Consider the following 19,804-nt stretch of genomic DNA (forward strand, 5'->3'; position numbering starts at 1 on the left):
GGGTGACATGTGGATTTCTGACCATTAATTCTGAAAATTCACAAAAAACTATAAATATCAGGACATATTTTCTATGCATCGGCCTTCTCACCTGCTCCTCCGTCTTGAGGTCTCCAAACTCCTGCATGAAGGTGTGTTCTGAAGGGAAGCGAGTTGGCTCCAGGAAGTGGAGCAGACTAAAGAGCTCCTCCACTGTGTTCTGGAGAGGAGTACCCGTCAGCAGGACCTTGTGCTCCTGAAAGTGAACAACACGCACAACAAGATAACTTTTTCAGTCTCATTTGATCATGAGACAACACGCTGTAGAGAATGACAGGAAATATACACAAAGTTTTGAGTTGTTACACTTAAATCAAAATAGGTGGAATTGGTTTTTAAACTAGAAAATTCAGGTTTAACAATGCAGACGTTTAAAATGAGTTTTAAGATTTGTATTGCGCTGAAAGTTGGTGGTTTATGTACCAGGTTCATGAGCTTGAAGCCCTCTAGCAGCTTGCAGTTCTTGTTCTTGAGGCGGTGGGCCTCATCGATGATAACACAGCGCCACTCGATGGCGTTGAGTTCGGGACAGCCTCCCAGGATCATCTCAAACGTGGTGATAAGAGCCTGAAACCTGTAGGCACCTCGTATCACACGGCCCTGAAGACAAAGAAGGTGAGGAGATGTTAGACAAACTGTCATATTGGTTTATGAAGCATTTATAAAACAAATATTCATCATTTATAAAACAATACATTGTGTTTGAAAGTGTGTAAACATTTTTTTCATTTGAGTTGTGCTATGAATGTTAATGATGCCCATGTGTACCGTCAATAAAAAAAGCTGTTTCCTGAGAGAATATAATGAGTATGTAATTGTTAACATTAGAAAACTACCAATCTGCAGCCTTATGCTGTTGACAGCAAACACATCGCAAAAGACAATAAATAAGAAAAACATTTTATTCATCATCACACTGAAGTCTCTTCCCTATGTTTCGGGGCCGTGTCTTTATTTCATTACCTTCATAATGTTTAGGCGCAACGTAACCCTCTGCTACACAAGCTAAAACAAAAGCTGTCGCTATGTTGTCTTATTGTTTAGCTTAGTTTGCCATGCATCTTAACATCTGCCAAAGTCTTGTACACTTGGCTGCTGACTGAAAAAAAAATAAACCCTCCCTCTACCAGCGTTACTAGAAGAAGCAAAAGGGAGGAGGACAGAGGACAGGAGGAATGACTGATATTGCCTGATGTCTGTCCTTCACTCTTTGTAAACTCCAATATGGGATGTTATTTATTCCATTGACACTTTAGATTTGTTTCCAATGAGACATTTATATTGTCACCTTGCTGTAGATATTACTGTTGCTGCTCTAGAAACATCATAGCCTAGTTACATACAATACATTAAATCCTCACAAGGTTGTTATAAGAAATGTGTAGCTATAATGCTAGCTGTTTATTTATCGCAAGTCTTATGCACTTTACAATATTGTATAATGTTATTGCAAATAGCAGATTTTCCTCATAGGCACACCTGCAAGTGAGTGTTTATGCTGTTTGTTTATTTGTTTGTTTTTCTGTCTGGGGAGGCTTTACTTCACCCCGCCCCTCCATTTGTATCTATTGCCTTGACAACAGTCCTCGAGGGATACTCGGTTATCCGATAACCCCCCTCCCCCCACTCTCCCACTCTCCCCACAGCCAGCCAGCCAGCCAGCAGACTGCTGTAGAGGAGCCTCTCTCTCTCTCTGATATGCCTGAGCAGCACTGACAGAAAGCTCCCCTTGGAGGCTGCTATGACATCACAGGCTGCCTGGGAGACAGCCTGGTGGCGGCTTCGCTCTGTTCTTCTCTTGTTTCGCTTTAATTTCCTCCTACGGTTCGTCTGAATACTAAAAGCTTCTAACTGCCTATTGTGACACATCACATGGCCTGCCAACCACAGGAAGCCTCTTCCCAAGGCTCACTAACTACCTAGCAGCCTACTTACTGTTGGGCACGTGCCCTTCTTTGAGTCCTGTTATATGCTACGTTAGTCAAACTGTACCCCTTGTTCATAAAAAATATATTTTAGCCAACACTGTAAGAAATTAAGGGCTTCATGAAAATTATGTCAAATCTGTTGCGCTATTTAAGTGTAGAGATTTTGTAGATTTGCAACATTTTGATACGACTGAATGACAAAATCAACAATGTCATTTCAGCCATTTGTTCGACACAGGCCTTCTCCCTTACAGAAACATTTTCCCGAGATGTTCCCTAACGTTTCTTGCTGCCTGCTTTCCTTTTTCCTCTTTCCTTTCCTTCTTTTGGTGTATCTGGCCTTTGTGTTAAACATGGCAATCACGTTCAGCCTGTCTTTTAAATGCACAACTCCTATCGTTGTATACAGATCAGGCTTCCTGTTTTCAAACATATCATTAGATTACTCTCAGGACTTCACATTGCTGACACAGTGCTGCTGTTCTCTGAAAAGCAGCACTGTGATTATTTTAATCAAACTAAATCACTGCTTTCCAGTCTGAAGGTAAGCACAGCGATGCTGCTTTCTGCTCATCTGTTTTTAAAAAGGAGGACCATCAGGTATGTCAGGATGACCTAAAAGGGCCTCTCAACCCTCACAATTCCAATTGTGTTAGGTATATGAGGCAAGCCGAATGCCCGGCTGTGTATCTGTGACTGATTCTTGCCCTGCTCCTCAAGGCTCCTCTAAGACGAAAACAATTACTGTGGTGACAAAACAAGCAACATGGAGGAAATCTTAAAACATACCTAAAATGTATATATTGTGTTATATGAAGATCGCATCCAACAAGAAATATATAATCCATTATAAGAAGTGGGTCTTCTAAAAGGGCTTTAGAGTTATAATCTTGTCACCTTTTTACATCTACTTGAAATTGATATAATGAATAGGAATAGAATGATCTCTAGATATAGTGTTTCTAATGCACTACAGCTGTGTTATATGTTGAAGGTCCTGGAAGAGTTTTTTGTGGGCCCACAATAAATGTATTTATGACACCAATGTATTTTATTGAATCTATTTCTAACTTGTATGTTTTACTTATGTAATACAAGTATTAACACCCAAAACATAAAAAATGAACTGTAAAAATAAAAGGCAAAAAGATCTCTGTCCATTTACCTGTGCATCCCTGAAATACATCTCATATTGCTGGAGCATCTGCCTGCTGACCATGCTTCCATGGTAGACGATGACATTGAGATGGGTCCAGGTACGGAACTCCCGCTCCCAGTTAGCGATAGTGGAAAGCGGAGCAATGATGAGGAATGGCCCTTTAATGCCCACACGGTACATCTCCTCTAGGAATGTGATGGACTGGATGGTCTTTCCGAGGCCCATCTCGTCTGCCAGGATGCAGTTCCGTCTGACAGGTGGAAATAACAAGGGTTAGAAGAGGAAAATAAAAACCGCAGAAGATTGGAAGGTAGTAGTGTAACAAAAGATGATGAACTGTTTACAAATCAATGACACCTGCGTGAAAACTATATTATATCCCTGGTGTGTACACCATCCAGTTTGTGTGGGGATGTGGATTATTAAAGTCTGACCATGTCGCTGAATGAGATGTTATTACTCCATAGAGTCTATTCAGCGTGAGCATTTCTGATGCATGCAACTCTTGTATCGTTTCAAAGTAAACAAAAGAAATGTGTAGTGGGATAAACAGTGGGTGGCAAAGATGAAGAAAAACAAGGAAAATGCAAAAATCCCATGATACAAAAAGAATAAAACAGCAAACAATGGAGGAGAAAACGACATCATCAGCAGTAATAACAGCCCCGAAAACATGAGATACAATATAATGGCAAATGCAACTGCCTCTGCTGCGTGGTGTACTCCAGAAAACCATTTATTCAGCTGTCCAGTGGGTGGGGGTATTATGTCTTGATGCTAATTGCAACGTGCAGATATTCCCACTGGCCTCTTAAGCAGCTCTCTACTTTTGATGAATCTCTCTGCGTAGGCATACACGAACTCCTGCATGCTCACACATAAAGCCTATTCCCAGGGTTAATGCAAGCACACGGACACTTCATACTCCAGATGTAATGTGCAGCATTTCTTTTGTGATCTAGGGCGAAGAAAAGCAGTTGTTGTTGCAGCGGTGTGCATATTGACAGGAAATCTGACTCTCCTTGCAGGTCCAACCAAATAATGGGAATACGGCCAAATCACAGCATGATAGAGACACACAACAGGAAAAATGATTCATTATTCATTATCCGCAGTGCAAAAGCACCCAGAGGATTCGTCTTGAAATACACAACGTCTCTGTAAAAACCTCACAATCAATAAATATAGTGTAGTTTTCTTTCGGTATAGGATTACTGAAAGTTTACAAGCAAATAAGGTATGTTAAGAGTCGCCATTTTGCTTGAGGTGTGAGGTCTGTCCTAAATCCACTATTTGTTTTTCCATTTTGAGAAGTGTGCGGCAGCTACTAAAGCTAGCTTACTATGCAAAGTGGCAGCATGTCTAGAGTTGCAAAGGGTCGAAAGAATTTCCACGTGAAGTTAAGCTCGGGACTTTTGTGAGATACCAGGTCAAATGGTATGTTATGGTTAAAAACTATATTTAACTGAGTTGTAACCATGCACTTTGTTCAGCAGTGCATGGAATTCCATAAAATAGCAATTCAGTAAAATTACAACCCTCTGCATGCACAGTGTACTCTCCCACTACAAGAGCACTACAAGCTTTCAGAGAAGTTTTGATTAGATTACTGAGGTGAATATTTTTCATATATTGTTTTATGATATTTCAGTTAAGCAGCAGCCAGCAGCCGAAAGCAAAGTTCACTGTTTATAACTTGTTAACAACTTAAGCTAGTTTTTGCTAGCTAGCTGTTACCATTGATTGAGCTCTAATTGAGGAGTTGTATTTAGTTTTTTCCCCCCATTCATTCTTTATTGTAATTTTTTTTATTATAATTTAGCTTTTCACTTAAATTTCTAAGTTTGCACAGAGCCCACGCTGTCGGGTCGAATTTCAAAGTACCCTTCCCCTTTTGTGATAGCTAAATAACTCACCACACGGCACATTTGACATGTATTTGACAAATGAAAGGAATCATCTGCCAAATGAATGGATTATGTCTCTTTACGATATAGTAAAGGGTTCTACCTGCATATGACATTGTAAATGCAGCCTGAGCAGATAAACCCTATATTTCCATTTTATTCCTGTTAATTCCCATCAATTCCGTGCAGTGCTAACAGGCTGTAGGTGTGCATGTATGCATATACAAGAAGCTGACCTGTTGTACCAGTTGAAGAGGAGCCAGTTGACCCCTTCTAGCTGGTAGTCCCTGAGACTGTTGCCATTCATGTATTCCCTCGACTGATCCCTCTTCTTCCACAGATTGGCTGGGGGCCGGTCCTGAGTGACACATTTTAAATGGAGAGTAAAAATTAGTGTTGAAATCAATTTCACATTTATATTTTAGATGTCAACTTATCGCAATGATAGACGAGGGGAAAATCTTAGGAGAAGTGACGCAGCAGACCAACCCAGCGAGTGCTGATGTGTTTTAAAGGTAATGCAAAGAGGTAGTGACTGCTGTCATATTGTATGTGCATGGCCGCAAGCATTTGTATCAATACTGGAAACAGTGTGACCTTTCCTAGTGGACAAGGAGGTGACTATGACAAGGTAGTATATAATCTGAAAAACATCCTGAAGGGACTGTTGAATTAGAGTTTATCCAAGACAGTACAAAGCCCATGGTGAATCTGTGGGAAGTCTGGTTACAATACAATTCTATAAATACAACCATGTTTTTTGATTCATGGAGCAGAATCTATGGTTTGCAGCTTTGTTTTTTTTTTCTCCCCCTTCAAGTTTTAGTTCTAATCTTAACATGTGAATATCTTCTGATAGAAAACAGATGTCATTTTTATTTTAACAGCAGAAACATAATTCACTCCTCTTGAGGTGACTGGCAACAGGTGCTTCCGAGTCTCCTCAGTTTGTTTACCTCTCTGTGTGAGTGTGGTCTTTGGCTAATGATGCACATTAATCTCACAATGTATATGTTTGGTCGGTGCAGTGGAAACACATTCTCAATGATTCCACTACAAGAAATCTGCATCATTAAAAAATAAATAAATAAATGGAAATCGATTTTAAAAAATTCCCATATTAGCACTTTAAAATACTAGCAACTCAATAAAAATATATATATTCATACAGTATGAGAGCGATAGAGGTAAATGGGAAATACAGTGATGTGTGAGGAATGTCGGGGGACATAGCTTACCATCCTGCGCGAGTCTGACTTGACTGCCTGCAGCTGCTCAAACTCTTCAATCTTGGTCTGATCGACGTCGTCCTTCAGCTCCCAGGTGCTGTCTTCATAAGGCAGAGAGCACCACTTCACCAGGTAGTACACCACCTCCTGCAGCAGCCGGAGGAGAATTAGCGCTGCAAAAGACTAGAACGAGGCCAAGCTCTGCTTTTATAATATTAACAAAGGCTGCGAGGAAGCCCGTTAGGATGGCCTTGGGCCCTTCTGAGATACAAAGACATCACTAGAGTGGAGAATATAATGAAAGGCAAAAGAAAAAAAAAACCCCACAAAACCTAAAAAGAGTAAAGCGTGTGAAGCCATGTAGACACGAATAAAAACACACATGCTACTCACAGATATGATTAACAAACGAGAAGAGGATTCACTTTACCTCTCCAGTGTCTTTGTCCTCACAATACGACACCTCCAGCACTCTGTCTACCTCTACATAGTCCGGGTTAAAAGGGTCCTCTTCCATCTGAGAGGGCACAAAGAAAGACAAGAGGGAGAGAAAGGGAGAGAATAAACCTAAATGCCCACTCACCATCTGGAATCTGAGACAATTATCACTACTGCATCGAGTGATCGAGCAAAGAGATTCAAATCAATGCACACAGATGTGTCTGCCCACACAGACAAAACACAAAAAGTAAATGAAACATCCACACACACATCATTCATATGCATGTATCGTAAAAAACACGCCTGCTCATAACAAATGCCAAAATATGCTTGTGCACGGAATAAAGACAGTACACAATATCCAGAATGTCCTCAGACAAAACACAGCCACACAGCCTTACATCTGCAAAGAAGAGTGCCCTCTGTGCTTGTTTCATCTTGAAACGTTTGATCTTCTGCTGAATCCTCTTGTCCTTCACCAGCTGCTGCTCCGTGGCCCACTCACAGTGTAGGTAGGAGCTGATACCCGCACGCACACACACGCACACACACACACACACACACACACACACACGAACACACACACACGCACACACAGACTAAGGTGAGAAACCCTGAAAAACACCTTCTAAACAGCATCTGGGGCAACCGCTGAGGCCTGCAGGTGTGATCACAGACTGCAGATGTGGTCAGAGTTTTTTTTTTACTGACATGCTGTTTAGAAAGTCGCTGATGTCCTCTATTATATTTGGTTTATCAAATTTCTCGTGTGACATTCATTTTTCAGTCCTTTTCATCATTTGGCTGAACATTTGGCTGAAAACTTGAGGATGTGGTGGTAAACCTAATGTTCGATAGACGTTTTGATAATGCCTCTGAGGTCACTGAAGAGAAATGTAATCATTGTTGCAACATTTACGTTGCAGTACAGAAAGCTGCCCCAAGGAGGTTCTTATTCAGCATCCCTTCGCAAAGCCTTCAGTTTAGTTTAGTTTTAAAAATGTGTGTTATAATTTAGGAAATGCATCAGTAATATCTGGAATGGTATCTATGAACAGATCACACGCTTACTTATACAGGGATGATTATACAGGTATAATACACACAAACAATCGCGCTATATTATATTTAGATATTTCTGTTATGGTTCATAGTGTTAATCATAATAACAGTTGATATTTCAAGAAATTGCAAGTGAACTTACTAGTTTTTGTATTTTACAAAAAACTCCTCTCCTTCGACCACCACCCCTGGAGAGACCTGTGGAAAGAGAACAATATACAATTACTCACTCCCAGCTCTTCTTTCACTCGGCTTATAGCTGTATTATGCCATATCAAACCGTAAATTTACATTATGATAACAAAAATATAAATGCAATAATTCAGATTTCAATATCCAGCAAAATCACTAAAAAGCAGGTAGAGAGAAAATCAGAAATCACTACCTCCTTCTTGACGATACGAGAAGACATGATTTTGTCAACGACAGCAGCATCCTCTTCACTGGGATTCTCCTACAAATGCAGCGGACACGAAACATTCAATGTCAAGCTTTACCTCATAGTTCCCCCGAGCAGAAATTATTTGCATGAGCCTCAGGACACACACCACAGTGTGCAATAATAAAAATGGAAATAGAAAACTGCACAGACTGAACACGGCTGTGCTCTTCTTGAGGTGTCTACTCTTTTTCCACCTGTTATTTCTGTTCCTTATCTGAATAGAGGCACTATGGTTCGAGCCTGTCAAAAATTGAACGTATTATGAAGCCCTTTGGCATATTTGTGATTTTCTTGCACATAAATAAAACTGACTGAAGGGGCTAGAGTTTGCTACTCCAGCACTGCCTCCACCCGTGGAGAGCAATTCAAAAAGTATGACTGATTTAGACGACGAAAAGCAGTGAGAGACTTTTGGACAATATATTTGTAGAAAAATGTTTTTAAGCAGAGCCATCGTCACATTAATCCCATCCTGATTTCTCTGTTATTCTCTACATTTTTTAAACGGGCACTAAATATGCGTCTTCCCTGTTTGTACAGGCATACTGCAGGGGTCCTGGTTTGTACGTCACAATGTGTTGGTGAAAAGAACAAGCTGTGCTGCACTTCACTGAGCATGTTGTGCTGTTGCTCTTCCACCAAATGAGTTCTAGTTTTTCCCCGGTATACAAGTCAATTTTCTTTTCAACAATATTCATGTTCAGCATTGCCACGAACACATATTCTTTGCAGCAAACACTTTAAATAATTCTATGATTCATCAGCAATCCGTAAGTAATGTGTGTCTCTCTCTGCTCTCATTTTTCATGTTTTCTCAAATACGAATACATTTAAACTCTACATCAACTTCATAGTAACCGGAGAGTTGTAGGTAAAACTACTTACTACAAAGAGTTGAACAGAAGGCTGTTTGGATGCTGCAGTGTTGCCTTTCTTGGCTTTAACAATAACCTTGACCTCATCATCAGATATCTTGGCCTCCAGCTCTTCGGCGTATTTCTTTCTCTTCACCTGGCGATTGGATCGCCTCTTCTAGGAAAGCCAAGGACAAGGTGGGAAAAAAAACAAAACACATTTACAATATATTCATCTGATCTTGATCATCTACTTCATACATCAATATCTCCACTGCAAAAGAAAAATGAAAACTGTATCTTTTTTCAGTAATCTGACGAGTCTTAAATTACTCTAGTTAATACATCTGAGGTTTGAGGTTTGATCTAGACTGAGCAGATGTTAACGCTGCTAGAACAAATGATCATCTTGCACATGTACAGTACACTACTGGCCACAGTATATGGGCAGATATTCTCCATGTGTGCTTGTTAACTAGTATGGTCTTACTGTATATCAGAAAAAGCATCAATATCACTATTTTACATGTGTACATCAATGAAGTCATGGAGGTGTTCTGCAGTAAACCACACTGTAAAACCACACAGTAGTATGCTATTAACTCAATCAGAAGTCATGACTTATTTATTATCAAGGCTCTGAGTTTGCAACAATGCCCCGACATTGTGGTTATTAACTCACACGTTTTTAAATCACATTTTAAGTCACATTGTTGATGCAATCTATTATTTTGATTCAACAGATAACTCTATATATTTATACAAATTTTAAATTTCAATAAAACAAGGAAATTCTGAAAAACATTTTGCACTGAGAACTCCCCACACAGAACAAGAGTGCTTTAAAATCCAGCTCCTTTTAATTCTTCCTGTCAAGCCTTTATAATTATCATATGCGTGGGCTGCTGTTTCCTGCATCAATACACGAGCCCCTCCTGATGGTAATATGTAGTTAATTAGGAATAAATGCCACTGAGCCAAAGTTAATTAAATGTGGAGTATAATATCCCCGTGGAGATCTACCCTCACATCCCCGAACCCAAGCTGACCAGAAGCTGCAGAGTCAAACCTGCCACATGCCACGGCTATAGTGCTGAACCCCGAGGTGGCCATGGTTTTTTTTTCTAGCCGTCAGCCGTGCTACTTTGACTTCTTCCACAGGATCGTCCTTAATGAGTCATCAACAGACTGAATTCATCGAGGCCATGGGCGGCATTTAATGAGTGTTATTATACCATAGGCAATAGTCCGGATAGGAGGCAAAAAAAGAAGGAGGAGGGGGGGAGATACAAAGTCACCTGTTGTCATCCCCACTCATTCAGACATGTCAATCTTCACATGGCAGATGTGTAATTTGTGATTTAACAGTGACTAAAGGTTAAAAAAAATATAAACTCAGAGCTGCATGGTGGCAAGCACTGTCGCCTCATAGCAAGAGTGGCCGGGGTTCGATCCCGGGCTAGGAGGCCCTTCTGTGCGGGGTTTGCATGTTCTCCCTATAGCAGCGTGGGTTCTCTCTGGGTTCTCCAGCTTCCTCCCAAGACGTTAGGTTAATTGATGACTCTAAATTGCCCCCGCAGGTGTGAATGTGAGCATGAATGGTTGTCTGTCTCTATGTGTCAGCCCTGCGATAGTCTTGTGACCCGTCCGGGGTGAACCCTGCCTTCGCCCCGTTGACACTGAACAGATAATTGATGAATGAAAAAAAATAAAATACCTACTTAAATGGCTATATTAATAAGATAACATAGAAAATATCCAGCGTACATCATAGAATGTCATGAGGATGTATTGGTCCCCCTCCCCCCTGGTACTTTGTTTGTACATTGAAAAATCTCAACCTGAGGTGAGCAATTACTTATTTTCCACAGCGGTACCTTTTGTTTAATGGAAAATAGAATCTGGATTTTAAATAAAAACTGTGATCACTTAATTTAGCTAAGTGATATGTTATCAAACAAACATGATATCCCTGGAGGACTTTAATTTCACTGGCTGCCGTGGCAACTAACGTTTCCTTTTTAAATGAAAAACTGTTCAATTTAACTGTGTGCATGTGAGGGTGCTATTGAGGGTGCTTTGACCTAGATAATGCTGAGTTGATGATGTCTCTATCATATCTCCATCATCAAGACAGATAAACATGTGAACTTGAGATAGCCACCCACTCCATGACCCCCACGTGAACCACCAAGGCTCAAGCTAAATCTTTGAAGCCTTCCTCCAGGCTCAGCAGCAGTGTCAACACTCACACCGAGGACACCGCTTCACTCAGAGTCTTGTACCGGAGTGGCAAAGGAAAAAGATGAAGAATTTCCATAGGTTTGCTTTTAGCAGAGGTGTGACACCACATGTACTAACATTACAAGTAAAGCAGTCAAATGAAGGCAATTCACTGAAGGGTGTTGTCTCACGGTTTAGAACACATTTTCTAATATGATTAGGTCGGATGAAATAAACTCAAAGTATTCCCAAACAATACAGCCCCAGTTACAATAATAGCGACTTGTTTTGTAGGTTTATATGTCAGTTTGTGAGTGTGTGTAAACGCTGGATCTTACGGAGTCGTCATCTTTAGCAGCGTGTCGAGGGGGAGGGTCATCGTCGGACTCCTCTGAAGACTCCGGCTTTCGCTTCTTCTTCTTCCCGATCTTGATGACTATTTTCCTGTGGGAAGAAAAAAAAAAAAGGAGGCACACCATAAATACGACTGCTGAGACGATTGCTGAGGTAATCAAACATGTTCCAGGTTAAATGTAAATGCATCATAGGAGTATTATGTCTCGACTGTGCCCAGAGGTGACTCGAGATCATCTCTATCAGTCTTTAGGTATTTGATCTGTGTATTAAAATCAATTTGCATGTATAATCAAAATCTAGGTACATTTAAACAATGTGTATGAATCTCGCAAATGGCGGCAGTGTTCTGACAATAATTTAAAAAATCTTCAGCTGCTTGGGTGAGGGACTGTCTTTAATGGATTATAAGAGTAATAAGCATCATCATGCAGATATTAAAAAAGAGACTTGCACCATGAGAGACAAACTAATAGGCAGCACTCTTGATATTGAAAAAAAATGTTTTCATTAAATTGATGCTGCACGTGCATAACCCCCTGCAGGTTTGCACCAGTATGCACCATGAAGTGAAAGAAAAGAATCCATAGTTTTGCATCTGCAGCACTGCAGTCCGTAAACAACAAATGCAGCAGTAGCCTATATTCTTAAAGAATATCTCACTGTTCAGCTGTCAGCATGCAATTTCTGACCCTGACATACATACAATAACGGCTACGGGAAAAACGCACAAAGGAGAACTTTGCCTTCAGGGCTTTCTGCGAGAAAGGGTTTATTTTAACCATAAACATGATCTTTTCCGAAACCTTGCCAAGTAGGTTTGTTGCATTAACATAAGAAGATTTCTGGCAGAAAGGAAAACTTCTCTTATGTGCTGGACCAGCTGAAGTTTGGAAGGAAATGCGTACATGTATTAATGTCTACTGATTCAGAACAATATCATTTGATCATAATTAGCCAAATATGTTTCACTGTAAGCCACCATTGCTAGTTTGTGAGTGTTGAAATTCTCACCTTGACCTAATGTACTATTGTAGTACCAAAACAGACTGCTGGGATGTGATGATATCAAGAGCCCAGATAGCAGCAGATTGCACAATGAATAGACTCAAGCTTCTACTTTTTTGCTCTTGCCTGAACTCTCTCTTTCACACACAGTCACATATTATTTCTGTGACCTTTCCCCATACATTTTTTTTCCCACCACATATGCACACACTTCCTATCTTGCGTTTCTCCACATGTAATATCTCTTGGAAGCCACAGGTGCCAAAACTCGGGCTTGGTGTGATGTTAATGCGGGGGGGGAGGAATAAAAACACTGCGGCATCTTCACTCTCTCGCTCTCAAAGCGCGTTTTCATAAACACTACAAAGCCACAAAGCCTTCCTGCAAAGGCAAACATGCTCTCCACTCCACACACTCTAAATCTGTTGCATGAGCAGGTATGTCTGTAGTGAGAAGGACGTCCCAGAAGGCCTTGTTCATATGAGATTACATTAGGGACCCTTGCCAATATCTTCTATTGTTAGCAAACATTCATTCTGTTGGACAGCTAGTATGTTCTTTAGACACCAAGTGGGTCCACTAGACAGGAGGAGGTCCTGTAAGGAACAGCAAGCCACCTGTTAAGACATCATATTAGCTTGTTCAACAAGTCAACCATTTAAAAGAAACACTGCCTAGTTTTTAAACCATTTCATGTATTTAGTTGTACTGGCAGACTTCCTAATGCTGTTTCTGATAGCACTCCTAGCAGTAGCACCGTGGTTTACCTCCATCATAGACTGGCACAATCTGTTGACATCTGCAGATGTCAAACAAAAAATTTGACTAATATGTTCTTTTAGTTCCTTTGTATTTTTCTGTGACATGTCTTCATACTGTGTGGCAATACAACAAAGTAATCACCACAATAACACAACAAACTGCATTTTGAGTAATACAGAACAATGAGCTGTAAACAAAACAAAAAGAAAGTCATTTTTTAAATCCAGCACTGTGTCAATTGGCTCCTTCCATCCATTAATAGGTGAAGACTTTAAGGCAGTTTAAGTTTGCAGTATCTAAACCTAATCTATGTACTGCATGATCTAAGTATAGTAGTATACTTACTACTATAGTATTTTAATAAGTAGAACAGAGGCAAACGCTCAAACATTATTCCAATATGTGTGAAGTAGAAAACAGCAGATTGTTCCAGCAGCGTTCTGCTGAGGAGCCGTCCCTGCCCCCCTGTAGATAATATTACATTTCACAAATCCTCTTGACAATGACACTTTATGGTTGCCATGCAACATGCCCTTGGAAGTGCATTTGGCAATGTGGGCGGCAATGTTCATGGTGATGTCACTTCCTGTGAAAAACAACACCAGCACATGTCCACTGACACTATGAATGGTTAACAAATGTGCCAAGTCAGAGTGACACAATGAGAAAAAAGAACCAGCTGTGCCACCTTGAAGAATTGGAAGAAAAAAAAAAAGGCCGTTGTTATCCCTCTGCCCCGTAAAAGCAGACTGGGATACTGGCCCAGCAGAATACCAGTGTCACATCACCCGGCAGCAGCTCAGCAGGCAAACAAATATAACGGAGCTTAAGCATCTCTCTGATCACCATATGGAAAACCTGAACTGTGAAACGAGATACTTGAGGGCTGTGAAAGCATCGTTTGAGCCAGTACAGACAGAGAATGTTGATGGGGAGGTGGCTAGTGGATGCTGCCATATACTGTATAGTATGTAAGCGACGGCTGCAATTATCGTTTAGATCCATTTTAAGATTAATCTGACGATTATTTGTCTTTCTTCGTCCACAATTAAAAAATATTCAGTTTACTCTCAAATCGTGAAGAAATCAAGAAAATAATCACATTTAAGGAGCTGGAGAAGGAGAATTTTGACTTCTCTTGAAACTTTACTCAAAACGATTAATCCATTATCAAAATAGTTGCTGATTATTTAACATTTAACAAGTAATCGATTAATCATTGCAGCTCTAACGTAAGCATGGCAGAGCTTAATGTGACGAGAAGTATATACTCCACACAAAACACACAGAGACAGACAGAACACACAAAGCATAAGTCACATCTTAGTAATGGTTATAACCTGTTCAACCCTGCTGTGGCTGATACACAGGACCACCCAGGGTTTTACTAGCGACAATGCTAATGCACACGCTCCACTTTGCCTCGATAGCCTCCCCACGAGGTGAAATATATTTTCTCAAATGACAGGAAAGACTTTTACATTAACCTCTCACTGAGAAAAAGAGGTCTGAAAGCAGTCAGTTCTATTCCTCAGGGTCAGAGTCAAGTCTCCTTGATTTGAATGACTGGCTATGGAGCTTTTGCAGAGGCAGTTCAAATTCCATAGAAACCCTATCTGCCGACCTTGAATTATAAGAGCAGGATTGCCAAGTGAAGGTTAGAAGGATAACACTCTGACAAGCACAAGATATAAAAGTGACGGCTTGACATAATAACCACCGTTTGCTTTACAAGAGGTTTACAAACTGAAATGAAATCAAACAAGCTTTAGCGTGATTTCAAGAGGTCTGTTTTATTTAGTGAAAGTGTATTTGCATAATGTGTCTCCTCTTAAAGTCCTAACCTCTGACAAAGAAGCAGAAAACCTGCTCTGTCCTAACCATGTAGTTAAGACAGGATATGTGGTCAACCAAAGGGACACATCTTCAATGTCGGACTATCTCACTCTAACTGTAACTGTCAGAGTCAATTTAAAAACTATGTTCAAATATTTGAGTACAGTATAAACCAAAGGCTGATCTGGATTAACACATTCAAGGCCTCAAATGATTTGCAGCATACCTCGACAAAGAAATACATTCATTTTAACGTTACTCAACATTTGACCCAGTGTGGTCGGCCCTGCACAACATCATGGAGTATATTCCACTTCTCATCAGGCTGGATATTTTATGCAAGCCTGCTTTATAAACTGGTTCCGGTACATCAAGGCACATTAGTAAATGCCGAAGCATTTGGCCGGGAGCTTTGCAACAACTGCCTTGTTTCATTTGTAAACGAATAACAATACAAAAAGAATAGAATTGAGATTAGCAGCCGAGCATTTGTGGTTAGACACAGCAATGCAGAGACAGTGTTAGAATAAACATGGCATAAAAACCTTCATTAGAAAATGTAAAGGTATGACATATACGGTTTAGTTAACTGGATTATCTTTGCTTAGTATTTGGACATTGAAAATGCAAATCTTTATGTCCAAGGCTGTCCATAGTTTTTCTTTTGTGATAATTAATTTGTTTTTTTCTGACTTTAGGAAGCAATGATTTTTTTATTTTTTTTCCTCTATAATTAAAACAGTAAGCGACACAAGGAGGTGGTGACAGCACTCCAGCATGTGTGGGAAGCTGCCCTTGATTTATGTTTAATCATTTTGAAACCAAAAATGAAACAAACATTTCACTCTGAAATCCTTTTTGTATGTTCATTTTCTGTACAATATTTTACATGCATTTTAATTGTTTTTTTCAGTAAATCTGTCCTGACACAGACCCAAAACAAAATCTGATATTCATTTTCAATGTAAAAATATAAGAATTCAGTTCTCACTCCTCCAGATGTATTTAGTCCATGAGAGACCCTTCTTCTCTAATTCCACAACTGCTAACAATTCTACACCACCTTGTTTCATTAACATGCGTCTCCACCTGCGTGGTGCTGGCCTTAATGTTTGTTACTGATGGGAGAGGAAAGGGATTTTTTTTTGCCTCCCCACCAGGAATTAAAGAGGCCATCCTCCAGACATAATCTTGCATCTCTAATTAGACTGCAGCTGCCCCCGATCTGACATTACAGCGCGATCCCTGATGATAGGCTACCACCAGCTTTTTTTCCTCAGAGTGATAGTCTAGTTGCTGTTGGAGGCCTTGCTCTGCTCCCATCCTCCTATTGTGCCAAATAACCTCCATGCCTTGTCCCCCCAGTGTTGTCCTGCCCTACTTGGCGTGCCGCCACTGGGAGTGTATGTGTGAGGATTTGATGTTAATGGAATCAAGATATGATAGTGCTTTGTGGACCGAGACTGCAATGTGGTGCTTCAGCGTCTCAGAGATCTTCCTCGTGTGGAAGTGTGACTACCTCAGAAATTCTGATTGTGTGTGACAGAGAATTCTCTAAAACTGCTGTTAGGTGTGTGTGTGTGTGTGTGTGTGTGTGTGTGTGTGTGTGTGTGTGTGTGTGTGTGTGTGTATGTCTGTATCTCATCCATGAGGGGCTTATTGAGACAGTAGTGCTGGTCCTCAACAGGAAATCCCCCCTTCTTATGAATGGAGGGCTATAATCTCAGTGCAGCACAGCACATGACTGGAAACAGTAGTAACAAGCACCATCAAGCCTCTCCAAAGACAAATACTGTATCAGCACAGTGCACATGGCCACACAGGGGATTTCTGCTTTAATCAGCAAACATTTAAAAAAATGCGCAACGCTCACACACACTATAAACAAGAATGTGTACACTTATAATGACGTTCAACACAAAGACTAACCACACAGACCCACAAACATGTTTCTATGTCACACACAAGCACACATGAACATGCACACATATGCACCATGCAAGGGATTAACCAGGAAAACACTCAATTAGAAAAAACAGCTCTAGCTCTTCCTAATGAAAAAGTGAGGGGAAAACAGATTAGACGGCTAGCAGGCAAGCCCTGAAATATGAACGGCTATACGCTGCTGCATATACGCTAGATTTAAACCTCCATTTTCTAACATGTAATTGATCTCACAAGCACCATTTTGTTTGATATTTCCCTGCTATCCTGCTGCTTTGTTGTATCAGCATATTTAGAACATGCCTGCTCACAGGAAACGTTGGATGCACGGTTTTGAGCACGCTGGAAGAAAGGAAAAAAACTGAATTTATATAAGGGGAAAAAAATGCAAAGGAGGAGGGGGAGGGAGAAACAAAAAAAAAAAGGGAATGAGCGGCAAAGTGCTTTCATCTGATGATTATAGGAGCTTATTTTTCAGCAGGTAGGTTGCCTAGAAAAGCAAATTCCAGCAGGGACAGAGCTGTGATCAGTCAAGCCTGGCCTGTTAAATAACCATTGCCTCACCCAAGGGTAGATTTTGCAAAGGGTTTTGATACACACATGTACCTATTAGAAGAGTCCAAATCTAAAATCTACCAGTGCCTTTGTTTAATAGAAAAAAGAAAAGATTCAGAAATGCTAAAATACTACAGATACAAATATTACAGCAATATCTCTACTAAAAAAATGAATATCTCCTCTCAGTATATGCATTAGATTCAGTGATGCAGGACCTGTGGCACAAAAAGCTGCGGGTGACATTTGTATTATGTATTTAGTACCATAGATACATGCACAACATGATGGATTTCAGTTTCTCTTTCAATGAAAAGAGACCTTTCAATTTAAAACGGGAGAGTCAAATGACACATGGAAAACCCACTTAGCTCTTATTCTTAAGATGGAATATAAAAAAGGAGCCACCATAACACCTGTGCTTCTTCAATTATGTCAAGGCAAAATGTATGCTTTTATGTATAAAAGAATATATAAAGCTTGCACGAGCCACTCGGAAACAAATACTGTGAGTGAACGTTTCTTCCACATGATTTGTGATTCTAAAAAGGGTTTTGTCCCCATGTGAGAGCAATGAACAGGGACGTCTTTGTTGATTTGTTTTTAGGCTTTTTGATCTTATAGTCTATGTTGAAGCTTTGATGAAAAGGTCCAGGGCCGATTTAATGATAAAGAATGTTATTAACAAAACAAAAAAAAAAAAAATCTAATTTAGAGCAGTTTCAATTCCACAAGAGCTGACTTTAATTTATTATCCTTTGAAACTTTAGTAATGTAGATTTTTCTTTTGTGGTTATATTTTCCTCAGACACCCTCAGATCAGGAGCCCTTTTTTGATATTAAAGAACTTAAATAGCCACATTTTTTCTTTGATACGTGTCATGTTGCTAGTCCACCTGCCGTAGCGGCTGGTGCATCCATATTTTTCAATCAGCTGCTTTCATTTATGTTTCTCATCAGTCAGACAGATTTTTCCATGTGATGATATGACCCCCCCCCCCCCAACCTGCTTGCCAAGCGTCTGGTACGGCAAACTAGCAAAGTAATCCAGAAGGCGCTTATTAGCATTTGAATGGTATTGATGATTCTAGCAGAAAGTCAGGGAGGAATGACAGCATAGTGGTCAAAGAGAAACAGACCCTTACAATGAGGGTGAGAGTCTTATATCAGTCCACACTCCCTGATGCAATGGATGAGGTAGCGTACACTGAACACCAACTACACACACACACACACACACACACACACACAACCTGTTACCTGAAGCTTTCTGAACACAGGCCTTCACGCACACTCAACAGAGCGGAGTAGTGACTTTAGCAGGAGGTTAGTACCTTCTGCAGCCATGATGCATTCATATTTTATGGGGAGATCCCGGCCGTTTCATACTCTCCTCCAGTATGAATCTCTCCTCAGAGCTTGTTGACATCATGCACGCAAGCTGTCTCCATCGCGCCACATTAGTAACAACACAACAGTCCTCCGATGTCACTGTATGGACACAAACCCAAACTTCACCTCTGAAGACAAGCAAGCACCAGTATACACTCACTATATTTGTGGGTTCAAACTAAATATAGCCAGGCCCAAAAGAGAGTGTGCACTGCCAACACTCCATCACACTCTTAGACGTCAGTGCTGAAGTTAATGATGAGAGGGCTTTGACCGGTACAGAGAACATGAAGGTGAAGTCCCAGGTAGAGTTTGAAACACAGAACATTGCAGCAAACTCTTAGCCTTGTTAAAACATTGGCTCAAATCTGTATGGACATTAAATTATTGTTTTATAAACATCTTTACAAAAATCACAGTACAGCTTCCCTTTTGACGCGAGTGAGCTACCGCAACACTGTTGCTTGTTACACCTGTTACAACTGGTGTTATATTATGGCTTCATTGTTTGTCCCGCTAGGTTTGCAAGCTCCCTCCTGCCTTGTGTCTCATTTCTGTTCTCTTTATTCATTTAAAAAGCGACAACACATTTTACTGATGTTATAAACATTACATCTGCCCACTTTGTTTGACTAAAGTCCAAAAGCTAGTGTTGAAAACGAAGAAGTA

The 19,804-nt window shown here is 40.3% G+C and overlaps 1 protein-coding gene across 8 annotated transcripts in view; it reads right to left on the reverse strand.

The window, feature by feature from the left end:
* chd9 (chromodomain helicase DNA binding protein 9) overlaps window positions 1-19,804 on the reverse strand; it is a 71,806-nt gene that overhangs the window by 22,855 nt on the left and 29,147 nt on the right. For all 8 annotated transcript variants that reach the window (XM_054614344.1, XM_054614387.1, XM_054614367.1 and 5 more), the window contains 11 exons: window positions 11,623-11,728; window positions 9,093-9,239; window positions 8,151-8,219; window positions 7,908-7,963; window positions 7,105-7,222; window positions 6,693-6,779; window positions 6,272-6,409; window positions 5,270-5,391; window positions 3,133-3,376; window positions 463-639; window positions 92-235 (listed from right to left, as the gene is read on the reverse strand). In XM_054614344.1, coding sequence (XP_054470319.1) covers window positions 92-235; window positions 463-639; window positions 3,133-3,376; window positions 5,270-5,391; window positions 6,272-6,409; window positions 6,693-6,779; window positions 7,105-7,222; window positions 7,908-7,963; window positions 8,151-8,219; window positions 9,093-9,239; window positions 11,623-11,728 — 1,408 coding nt within the window. The remainder of the gene's footprint in view (window positions 1-91; window positions 236-462; window positions 640-3,132; window positions 3,377-5,269; window positions 5,392-6,271; window positions 6,410-6,692; window positions 6,780-7,104; window positions 7,223-7,907; window positions 7,964-8,150; window positions 8,220-9,092; window positions 9,240-11,622; window positions 11,729-19,804) is intronic.

This window comes from Anoplopoma fimbria, chromosome 2 (assembly GCF_027596085.1).
Source record: "Anoplopoma fimbria isolate UVic2021 breed Golden Eagle Sablefish chromosome 2, Afim_UVic_2022, whole genome shotgun sequence".
Taxonomy (NCBI): domain Eukaryota; kingdom Metazoa; phylum Chordata; class Actinopteri; order Perciformes; family Anoplopomatidae; genus Anoplopoma; species Anoplopoma fimbria.